General features: G+C 41.9%; 1 protein-coding gene across 1 annotated transcript in view; it reads right to left on the bottom strand.

Moving 5' to 3' along the window:
• Positions 1–519: 519 nt before the first annotated feature.
• Positions 520–11777, bottom strand: part of LOC144141428 (venom metalloproteinase BumaMPs1-like) — a 60539-nt gene continuing 49281 nt past the window's right edge. The window contains exons 10-13 of the mRNA XM_077672990.1: positions 8743–8907; positions 5555–5696; positions 5312–5452; positions 520–716 (exon numbers count right to left, since the gene is read on the bottom strand). Of these exons, the coding sequence (XP_077529116.1) occupies positions 546–716; positions 5312–5452; positions 5555–5696; positions 8743–8907 (619 nt within the window). The 3' untranslated portion in view covers positions 520–545. The remainder of the gene's footprint in view (positions 717–5311; positions 5453–5554; positions 5697–8742; positions 8908–11777) is intronic.

The following is an 11777-nucleotide window of genomic DNA, read 5'->3' as shown; positions in this document are numbered from 1 at the left end:
GGCAACCAGGCACAAGCCGCTCTTGAATCTAGTTATGCTTTTGGACACGACCGGGGATCCCGGTAAATCTCGGGGCCCCATCTTAAGACACGCGGCGGCCAGGAGCCCCACTCACTCTTATTGTGAAGCGGGCGACGCCTTCGGCATTGAAATACAGGGGGCAATGCTCAATCCAAACCACTGTCTGTCTCCCCGTCTTCATGTGTGGGCGTAGCTTATTCGGGAAGGCGGCGGGCTCTCGTTCGGGCTCTCATTCCGCTTCTCCATTTGGGCCCAGGTTAGATCCCTGGCGGTGTCAGTAGTTAGTTTGTGTACCCTGGGTGCAGCCTGTAGTGAGTAGTAGCCTAAGAATTTTCTGCTGACGCAGAAATAAATTTTCTTGTCTGGTTAGAAGTATACCACTTCATAGTAAAACACAAGAAAGATGATTATACGGGGACAATCTATGCTGTGCAGCGATTTGCGAATATCCTGGAGGAACTAAAGTCAAAGGAAGCACATTTTTTACTATTGCTTTATTTTTCATCTCAAAGCATATTGCTTTATTATTGTATTTGTTTGTGGCGCCAGGGAAAGAATCTTCCCCTTCTCGTTGTTCGAAAAGGTTTTCTGGTTGGGCTTGCTGAAGGGCGAGTCCCTCTGGTCGGGTGTCCAGGCTTTGGCACTCTACCTTGGTTGATTCGCGGGTCATACTGGCATACCCCTTGAATGCAAACCTTTAAAATAGGCAAAACAAACAATTTGTACGGTTTCTAAGCAAAACATTTGTCATCAAGAAGCAGCGTTTTGGGCCACTATAGCGATATTTTGTTGTTGTTTTGTTTCTGGTCGCTGGTCGCACACGTTTAAGATCGTTAAGGAACACCTATGCGAAAGCCAGAAACGCCTACTATCCTTGGCCATTGAAAAGAAACGAGAAACCAACTAGCGGTACGTATGGACCCGAAATGGCAAAATATTGGCACGGAAATCTGATGGCGCAGATTGCATTCACATCGACTCAGTAGATGACCTATCTAAAATTTCGTAGGCCATAGTACGTATCGCTCACATGCATAGCTTGTCTCGTCGGCGTCATGTTGGCGCCTCATGACATCCTCTATCAGGAATTCGTGCAACCACGATGTATTAAGTTGTGTGCTCGTGCGAAGAAGACCACCTCTCTTATTCATCTTAACACCCGTTCATTAGTAAAAAATTACGACCAATTTGTTTTCTTCCTTGAGCAGTCTTCATTTAGATTTAACGTCATTATGCTTACAAAGACTTGGTTTAATTCCTTGAACAGACCACCGACATTACCAGTTTACGACTGTTTCTCTGCCAACCGCACCAATTCTTGCGGTGATGGCATCTCCATCTATATTTCTGGTGACGCAGGCTTTTCCGAGGAAGCGCCACATTTCTCTTCGGTAGCCGAAGATTATGAAGTTCTTTGTGCGCAGCAACGTTACGTGCTTTTTTCTGTGTTGTATCGGCCTCCTTCAGGTAACACTGAACAGTTTAAAAGCTTTGTACATGACCTACTTGAGTGTGCGTCCTACAAAAAGCTCCGGTTGTTCCTTGGCGGAGATTTTGACATCAATCTTCTTGGCGACAGCTCATGTTCAAAACGACATGATTCAGCGCATTGTTGCTTGCGGGTATAAAAACGTTATCCAAACACCTACTCGTGTAACCGTTACAAGTTTCTCTATCCAGGACCTTCTTATTATTAATTATGGCCCGCCTGTTACGGCAGTGGGCACGAGTACCGTAATTACCCGATTCTAACGCGCACCCTATTTTCCAGGCAAAAAACCAAAAAAACTTGCACCTCCGTTTGTAACGCGCAAGGAACTTTGTGAGCAATAAAAGCGAGTGCGAGAGAAACGGGCGATTTATTCCCCGAAGTAATCTCACTCATCTCACTCCTCGTCGCTCTCCGAGAGCTCCTTGTCGCCTTCCGCTGACCGCAACATCTCGTCATTGGTTCCGTCAAGCGCGTTCGCGATGCCACACTTCTGAACGAACGTTCAACCATGTTCCATGGGATCGTGGCCCACGCCTCGCATGCCCATCCCGCGAGCTTCTCCAGAGGCATACGCTTCAGCCAACCGCTCGTTGTGAACGCGTGGGAGCCGCTCGTAAGCTGCGGAAGCGGCGCACCTTCATTGCCGCTGCTGCCATTGCTGTTATCAAGCACGCAAGTGGAATAATTTGACGATTGGTGTGAACGCCGAAAGAAAAGCCTAGGTGCCTAGATCCGAAAAATTGTTGCTAAAAGCCTTGGCGCCATCTTGCGGTGGCGATGGGTGGAACAAAATTGCAGCTGATTCGGCAGTTTCGGTTTCGTATCCGATTCTAACGCGTATGCGATTTTTCGGCCTATTTTTGCGGGAAAAAGGTGCGCGTTAGAATCGGGTAAGTACGGTACTCTGATTTAAGCGACAATTGCCCGGTGTTCCTGGCCTACTCGGAATGCGCATCACGACGTAAACCGGTAGCTCCTAAGATTAGCTATCAGAGCATCACTGATTGCGGCCTGGAAAAGTTCCGAAATGCTATACTCTTCAGCAACTGGACACGAGTTATGAACAGTACCAATGCAAACGATGCCTACAACTCTTTAATGACAATATTCACTAAGCACTACAATACTTGCTTTCCAATGAAAACTTTCAAGCCCCCAAGGCGTGTAAAAAAATCCTGGATCAGTGTTGAACTGATAAAAATGATTGAAGAAAAAAAACTGTATGGCCCATTCTTCAAAACACGAAACATTTCTACCCTCACTTCTCTAAAGAAAATTCGCAGCCGGGTGACCGCTGTGCTGCGCAAGGCGAAACTCATTTATTACCAGAAGCTATTTTATGAGGCTCAAATTTCGCGTCGAGAACATGTCTGAAAAATTATCAATGATTCAATGAATGCCCGCACAGTGCCAAATGATAAATTTGAAATGATTGTTAACGGCCAGGTGCTGAATAATACAGCCCCCTCTGAACACTTCAGTGCTCATTATATCAACGCCATTCCTAGTACCCTACCTTCATCGCACTGTGTTCAGTGTGACATTCTTGATACCGCGTTTTTGCAGCTAACCGACTTTTCGGAAGTGTAACGCACTTTTGAGTCCCTCAAAAATACCAAAGTGTCCATGTTGACCATATACAAATACGTCCCGTCAAACATGTTCCGACGTAATCTGCTATTACCTAGTTTATATTTGTAACCTTGCCCTGCAAACCGGTTGTTTCACAGCTAACATGAAACGAGCGAAAGTGTCGGTTATATTCAAATGAGGGACAAGAATGATACCGCCAACTACAGGCCTATATCGGTCCTTCCAATTTTTTCAAAAGCTACAGAAAAAATTATTCTGTCCCGCCTGAATGCTTCTAAAACACCAAACTTTTTCGGAATGCCAGCATGGCTTCCGGAAAGGCTGTACGACCGAGTCCGCCCTCTTAGTACAAAAGAAATTAGTAATAAAAAACATTGAAGCTAGTAGACTAACTCTGGGAATATTTGTTGACTAGAGCAAAACTTTTGGTGCACTAAATCACAATATATTACTTCAGAAATAAATCAGTAAGGAATTCTTGGGGTGCCGCATTCACTTATGCAATCTTATATCAACGGACGTGAACACTAGGTGGCGATAAATGGGTATCAGTCGTTATTTCAACTAATACGGTGCGGTGTACAGCAAGGAAGTGTTTAAAGCACTTTTTTATTTAATGTATACGTGAATGACCTTATTTTTATCGATAACCGTTCACAGTTTGTCTTATATGCTGGCGACAGGGGCCTGTTTCTGTCCTCTGATAAAATTACCGAATTCTTGTCTGCTGCAAATGCTTTTCTAGAAAAACTGCGCGAGTGGTCCGAAGCAAACTGCTTAAAAATCAACGCAAAAAAATCAAAAGCTGTCTTGTTCATACAAAAAAATAAACGTGTATCCGTTACAGAAGAGCTTTATCTAGGTAATTCTAAGATCGATCCAGTAGAGCAACACAAAGGTTTGGGGGTTGTGCTTTCACCTCACATGAGCTGGAATGCACACATTCAAATGTTGACCAAACAATTATCTTTTGCTGGGGGTGTACTGTATCGATGCCGGGACTTTTTCCCACTCAGTATCAAACTTCACAATCACCAATGTATTTTTAAATCACGTTTAAACTATTGCACATTGGTTTGGGGCACTACAACAAAAAATAATGTTTCCACCGTATTGTTGTCAGAGAAGAAGGCCGTTCACTGCATTAACAACGTACATACCTTCTTCTCACTCGAGCACTTTTTCCGCAGCAAAAATAAGAAGGATCGATAATCTATACAATTACCGCCTGCTTTTCACATTCCACTTTCCTGATACTCTCAATCAGCAGTTCCTGAAACGATTATCTTGCAGAACAATCCGGACCCAGAATTACTCAACTCGCAAACCTGATATGTGGCTAGTACCATTTCCCCGAGCTAATTACTTTTTCCAAGGATTGGCACCTAACATTCCGTCCATATTAAACAGAAACAGCGCAAAATTGTCAGGGTGGAGGTTTACGCGACATGCCCTTCGTGATGCTTATGTCAATAGGTAAATGTCGTGTACAGAGTTTTATTTCCATATTTTGTCGGTCTGTTTGTTGAATGTTTTAAGTAAGTGTAAAGTGCGGTAAATGTTTTTTCTGTTATTACCTGATCTCTTTCTGTTGCAAATTAAATGCTGCTTTTACAGAGATGTTTTTTTTAAGTAGACTTGGTATATCACGTGATTGTATAAATTTTGTTGTCTTTAATTATCACTGTATGCATGCATGTAATTGAAGTTTATATTGGGCCCTCTAGCCCCGTCAAGCTGCGCCTAGCAGCTTTCATGCCAGGGTGACCTTCAACATTGTATTGTTGAAAATAAAATTTGATTTGATTTGATTTGATGTGAAGTCTTTGTTTAGTTATCCCAAATGCATTGGTTTAAACTCAGTGTAAACAAGAAATCTATTCGTGTGTCCCTGACCTCTCCTAAAATAAGTATTTTTTGTTGTATTTCTGTTTACAAATAACGTTTTTCTCTAACGATGAGATGTCCGGGATTTCAGACAGTCTCACCTTCGTCGTCCGTAAGAAGATTTCCCTGAAGAAGAGCAAACTTACAAAAATATGACATTCTTGAAACTATGAACTGTTTTGCAAATGTACATCCGCCCAATGATACGCACAATGCTTTTGAACTTTTATGTTACCCTAAAAGATTACCTCCCGAAAATACTTGTGTGAAATAAACTACATACTATTTCTGTGAGTGCAAATTTTGGGCGCATCTTACCATTCTATATCCGCAGGACATATAGTCAAGGGCGTCCCCCATGGCGACATACGTTCTCCTATACCACTGTTTCTGGGTTCCAGTACCAAAAGAATAGTATTGGTGGTATTCACACCGAACTCTACACGACGTGGAATTAACCTGTAAAGTAAGGTAATGTACGCTCAAACGATGTCTTTTTACAGCAACAATTGAATAACGCGCAAAATAAGCCAAAAAGAATAGCAAAATGTAATTGCTTACACTGGATTCCCCAAACTCGATGTCTTTTTTCGGAGCGAGCAAGTGCGCACAATATCTGCTAACTGTGACGGTCATCCCAGGGTACTGTCCATCCCAACTTTCTTTTCGGGTGCCTGCAAACCAGCACGTTTCTCCTTTTAATCTGCAAAGAAAAAATAGGCCGCCCGGCGTAAGGCGTATATTTCTGCAAAGTGGAACACCAGCACAATATTTTGTAGGAAATTCACTGTATCAAGTTTCCAGGGTATAGTAATATTACTATTTCGTTCTACTGACAAAAGGAAGGCCATGTTGTTGGCTGCAGTACATAACTATCGTAGGTTCATGCAGAACACTTCTCGGTTTTAATGGTTTTCCGAAAAACAAATATTTAAAAACTGAGGTTAAAATCATTATTTTATCAATCATCAATTTATTCGAAGTATAAAGCGAGAGAAACTGCTAGAAACTTGGAAGATCAGTATAGGGAGGTTTTGTAAGTTACTGCGTCAGATGTTTCACCGATAACCTTACTTCCTCCAAAAATCACACTTGGGGTTTTGGGGTTTCACGCTTGAGCTGCAACTAGACTTTAAGCCGGCCGTAGTACAGGCTAGGAAATAATAAAGACTAGACTGGATGTTTACCTTGTGGTCTAACTATTCACTGCCCTAAGGGCCGAGCATTTTAGGAGCTCGCCTTGCCGTCGTAGCTCGCTTGCTGGGCCCAAGTAGAGCCATACGGCATTCCGTCATAGCGGCTGTCGTCGCGGTATAATCCAGAGGCTTCGAAAGCCAAGCGGTTTATATAGTCATAAGCGTTAAAAAATCGTGAATCGCTAATGCTTGTCATGCACGTTGCCGTTGTTTAGCGCAAAGAAAACTGCAGGTACATTTCAGGCAAAATGTACGTAATTAACCGGCAGCGCACCCATCCATTAGGTTAGGAACGCTCGTTGAGCTGGTTTTCATGACGGTTTTATGATAGTGGGCGAAAAAAAGTGGCAGTGCAACGCCGGCACGTGCCGGAGAAAAAGCAAGCAAAAAAGAACAAAGGTGCCACTGGCGCAGTTTCAGGATGTGGGCGCATGAGCACTGCTAAAGCGGGAAACTTGATTTGCTTTGGCTGGTAGCAGTGAGCGAATAACGGCTTTACAGGGCAATATGGCGAATCACTGATCTTCCCTTCCGACAGCTTTCACATTGAGCGGAAGGGCTTTAATTATTTTCTGTTATTCCTAAACCAGAAAAATGGCTGGCCTTTGCGGGAAATAACCAGCCTTCTTTTGCGTTAGCAGCATAGCGCCTTAGTTACTCCATAACAGCGGACGTTTAAACGCGTTATTATAACCTCCAACACCTGATACCAGATAGAAAAAGAGGTATTATCTTGGCGATTGCAATAATTGCAAAAAAACCTTTTTTTGTGGGTGTGTAGGAAGTCCTGAGTCATTATTTAATCACTAATCACCATGTTCTGATAGTGAAATAAGGCTTGTAAAAGGGCTATGATTATGTTGGGCGCTAAGCACAGTAGAGTTTCTGTTAAACATACCGGAGACTAGAAATTTCGTAGTGCACGCATTGCTAAATTTAGAAAAGAAACTGGACACCGAAATAGGCTTAGTCATGCTATAACTTCTTCACGTCACCTTTCTCGTTTCATCCGTGAAAGCAAACAAAATGGTCGGCGTACAGCTGTACCTTTCACATCTAGAGATTAAGAATCATCGGAGTACATTTCTATTATTTGGTAGGACCCACAAAGCCTCTATTACGGAAGACTACATACGTGGGGGTGTGAAGAGAGGGAATTGCATTTTCACAAGTTATAGATTATTTCTTGAGCATTTTCAGAGGTTAAAGTGGTTTATTCTGATATACGCGTGACTAGTACAAACTCCGATAGAGCGAGTTTCACTGTTTCGCCCCAACGAATGCGCATTTGCCGAAGCAAGATGTGAGTGTACATTTTGTGTTCTTTTAATCCCTAAATAAATGTCTTGCCCTGAAATTTCTCGTACTTTAGGTAGCTCACAAAATTTACCCATAGAAATGCGAAAACGAATTTAAATATATTGTTTAGTTTAGCTTCCAAAGGTGAAATGGTTTTTTTAGATTACTCACTTAACGAGTAGAACACACTAACATTTGGCATAAGCTTCAAGCTAAGCTCGAGGTTGCGGAGGCTCGAAATTTGGCGAGTGAATTTCTACCTTCTGGTAAGAGCCTCATATTGCGGAATATTTCGGAAAATTTCCTGAACCTGGGCAAGGTTGAACGTTTTTTTTTCAGGAATGTATTTTGATACAGGACGCCTGTTCAAATAGATAACTGATTTTTTGATACCGGTAACTCATATGAATGTCTGGAAACTTCAAAGCGCTTCTCCAAACGAGGTACTAGTGGGGCGAATAAGCATTCGGCGTAAATAACCTTTTTTACTGATTCGTCATTATGTAGGAAACGCTCTGATATATCCAAATGATTGTTGCATACGGAGGTTATCAATACCAATTCCCAGCACATAATATTAGGAAATTGTTCAAACGGGCGTGTAACATGTCGAGTGAGATTTTCGAATTTACGTTATTTTTAGGAAGTGAAGACTGGTAAGCTACGATTTGAATGTGCAGCTGAATTTTGATAGAACTAGATAGCTTTATTACTTTTGTAAATACGTGGCTATCGCGATGTAGTAGCGTAATACCTGTCCTTTTGAACTTACAGTCTTTAGAAATTTAAAAATTGCAACTTAGCTGATCAGCTACACAGCACTTGCGAGAAAGTTGGCTTTGATGAACACAGCGTTTTCTGACTAGTTAGCCTACGAACTCCGTGAAAGACTAGGCCGATGACGGGTTTGTCGTCGGTATTCTCCAGATACTCCCAGAACCTGTGTCGTATTCTGTATGAATGCGAACACAAGACAAAAATTGTCTTATTATTACATCCCATCGTAAACTAACGTGCTTTTTTATTATCAATATACGTTTTGCAAACACGTGAAATCCCCCCTCCTCTTTATTACCTTTACCGATATAAGAGTACGTCTGTTTTCTCGAATTTTATTTGAAATTCTGTTAGCAGGCAGATGTCCTGATGGACATCTTTACATCATAAATTACCGTACCCACTTTCCCTATTTCGGATGGTTTAATACGTATTCCCCAAACATGATTTCTAAACAAATATGTGAGTCACCCGTACCTCATAACATATTGGATTTGTTTTAAACTGCACGTTGAAAACTGGTGATGCGAAGGACCACGGTTGATGTAGCTCATGATGTGGCCCAAATCCCAGCTGCAGTCTTTGGCACCTGGGTGGCCGCTTTGGGGGTCAGCATCATCTCCGTCGTGCTTTGCTCCAAGGCTATAGAGATACCGCAAACCAAGAGGAAGTGTGAATATGTGCAGTTTAGAACTAAAACATTTGCACAGAAAAACAAGCCGACATTTAAAAATAAATTAGCTCACAGAAATCGTGTTCTCATTCCAACAAAAAGTTAGCAGATTCTGCAAAAATATGCGACACAAATGTACAGATTTGCAGTACAGCAGGTTTCTCAAGAAACAGGGAAAGCATGCCAATACAAGTACTGCGATGTGATGGCGGAAAATATAATTAAAACGTCGGAAATAATTACTAGTGATTCTGAAATTTATTCCCTCCTTACTAATCTCAATATTTCATCTTCAGCGGACAATACTGGCCTAAATAAAATAATTCTCAAAAGTTTGGCACCAATAATTTCCCCAATATTCTCGGCCCTGTTTTCCCAGTCACAATCAACAGGCGAGACACCCCGAACTTGGAAAGTGGCCAAGGTTGTACCATTCTTCAAGTCAGGTGATCATTCCGCACCGGTAACTATCGACGCATTTCTCTAACAAGTACCATTTTTAAATTCGAGCATGTTATACATTCACAAGTCATAAAATACCCCGAAGAGCATAACCTAATACTTAAGCATCAGCACGGTTTTCGCTGAAACTATTCTTGTGACACACACCTCGCTGGCTTTATTCACGACATACATTCATGTATAGATGCACGAGTCCACGTAAATGCCATCTTCCTTGATTTCTCAAAAGCATTTGACCATGTCCCTCATCATCGGTTCTTTCACAAGCTGACTAAACTGAACATTTACCCTACTGTTGTCTCGCGGATAAAAGAATTCTTTCTTACAGAATCTAATTTAAATCAGTTAACAATCACAACTCATCTCTAGTCCCCGTAACATCTGGTGTACCACAGGGAAGCGTACGTGGGCCTCTACTTTTCTAATTTATGATATTGACCTACCAGACGGCGTTAAATCTAATATCAGATTAGTTGCGGACAACTCCGCAGTATATCGTAATATTCATTCTGTGATCATGACATTCTTCAATCCAAACTCAACGCTGTAAATGCACGGTGTTACACCTGAATAATGCCTCCAAACTTTGCTAAAACAAAATTTATGTCCTTTACTAATCAAGCATCCCGCCCATCAACATCTTACATCTAAGACAACAGTGTGGAACATGATTTTTCCTACAAATGTCGTGGCGTTCATCTAACCACTAAGCGTACGTTGAATAATAATATTATCTATATTCTCGCATCTGCACACCATTCTCTTGGCTTCCTGAAACATAACCTCAAACATGCTTCTGCACACTTACGTAAATTGGCATACACAACACTAATACGTCCCAAAATAGAGTACACTTCAGCGACATGAGATCTCCATCAAGCATACCTAATAACTGATGTGGAAGCCCTAGAACACCATGCTGCACGCTTCATCTAATCGGATTATTTACGTCACACCAGTGTAACAGAATTCAAAAATCCCGCGGAGCTTGAAGCCTTATCTCATCATGGCTGTGTATCTCGTGTAACGCTATTTCACAAAATTTGCAATCATGCGTCTCTTCATGATGATTTCATCAGAAAACCTACAGCCATCTTCCCGCGCCGTGATCATCCACACAAAGTCAAACGCATCAGGTGTCGTTCCCTCGCATTTGCGCAATCATTGATACCACGAACCACGATTGAATTGAATAATCTGCCATCCCACGTTGTCATCGAATCAAGTGTCTCAAAATTTACAGATGCTCTAAACAGAAGTATGCAAACCTAACACCATTCCACTGCCTCATTTGTAAACTTGTTTTCAATTTCTTTTTCTTGTTTATCATTTTTTTTTGCGCGCTAGTAATGTCCCTGCGACGACGTGTTAATTTTGACATGATGCTTCCACAACTTTTTTTTTGTGTGTGTGCCTTCTCTGCGAGTGTTTCTTTTTTTACGTCATGCACTGTCATTTATTTTACCCTTTTTGCCCTTGTGTTTCGTTTTAATTAGATTTTGATTTATCGTTTTATCATTGTGATGTAATGGTCACCCTTTGTAATGCTCTCCATCTGAGGTCTTTTTAGGTTTTTCTAAAATAAATAATTAAAAAAAATAAAAGGCGATGGAACCTATTCCCAAAAAGTAAAGTGCTGCTTTATAACAAGGCGGATTGCAATTTGTTTAAACTGAAAGATCACATGCTTCGTAGTTCTCTGGGCTCTTGCTTGATGGATAAGGATGCCTTCTTTGCTGAGGAATATATAGTTCGTTTGGAATATCTCCCTTTTATATCTTTTTCCTTTATTGGTACGTCCAACAGCACGCAACAAAGGGCTAGAGAAAGCCAGGGCCGGCTCGCTCGATGCCCAGTAAGACCGAGCTATTGGCAGTGTAATATTATTGACGAACTAATTATTTGTCATTCGGGTTCTATCGTCCGTAGAATATTAGAGACTTTCCTTTATCGTATAAATCTGATAATGAGACTTCGAATAAGAACGCAAGAAGACTGTGAACTAGCCTGCTACAAGCAGCCTAGTTTCCAGACTCATGCTGACTTGGTCGGCCATTCCATCGAAAAGGCCGACTTCTATGCAGTGAAAAACAAGGGAAGTTGCGAACGGCTCTCGGTGGCGGCCGCGCGGCTGTCGGTTTCGAAAAAATGCCTGTCTAGCGAACATATGCGCTGCTGGGGAGGACTCAGGGAGAGTGGGTATAAAGAGGGGCCGGTAAACGCCACCACCAGAAGCCGTCAGGCTTACCTACTTTGAGGCTAATGACACTGATTTTTAATCGCGGTTTTATAGGCACCTTGCGCTCTTGTTTGCTGAAGAAGCATCAGCGGCATTTTCCGTGTATTGGTTTATCAGGGTGTAATTTGTTTGTGAAAG

Source organism: Haemaphysalis longicornis, unplaced genomic scaffold (assembly GCF_048455015.1).
Source record: "Haemaphysalis longicornis isolate Haplotype H1 unplaced genomic scaffold, Haemaphysalis longicornis Haplotype H1 scaffold_6, whole genome shotgun sequence".
Lineage (NCBI taxonomy): Eukaryota > Metazoa > Arthropoda > Arachnida > Ixodida > Ixodidae > Haemaphysalis > Haemaphysalis longicornis.
This window is presented reverse-complemented; position numbering and strand designations above follow the sequence as displayed.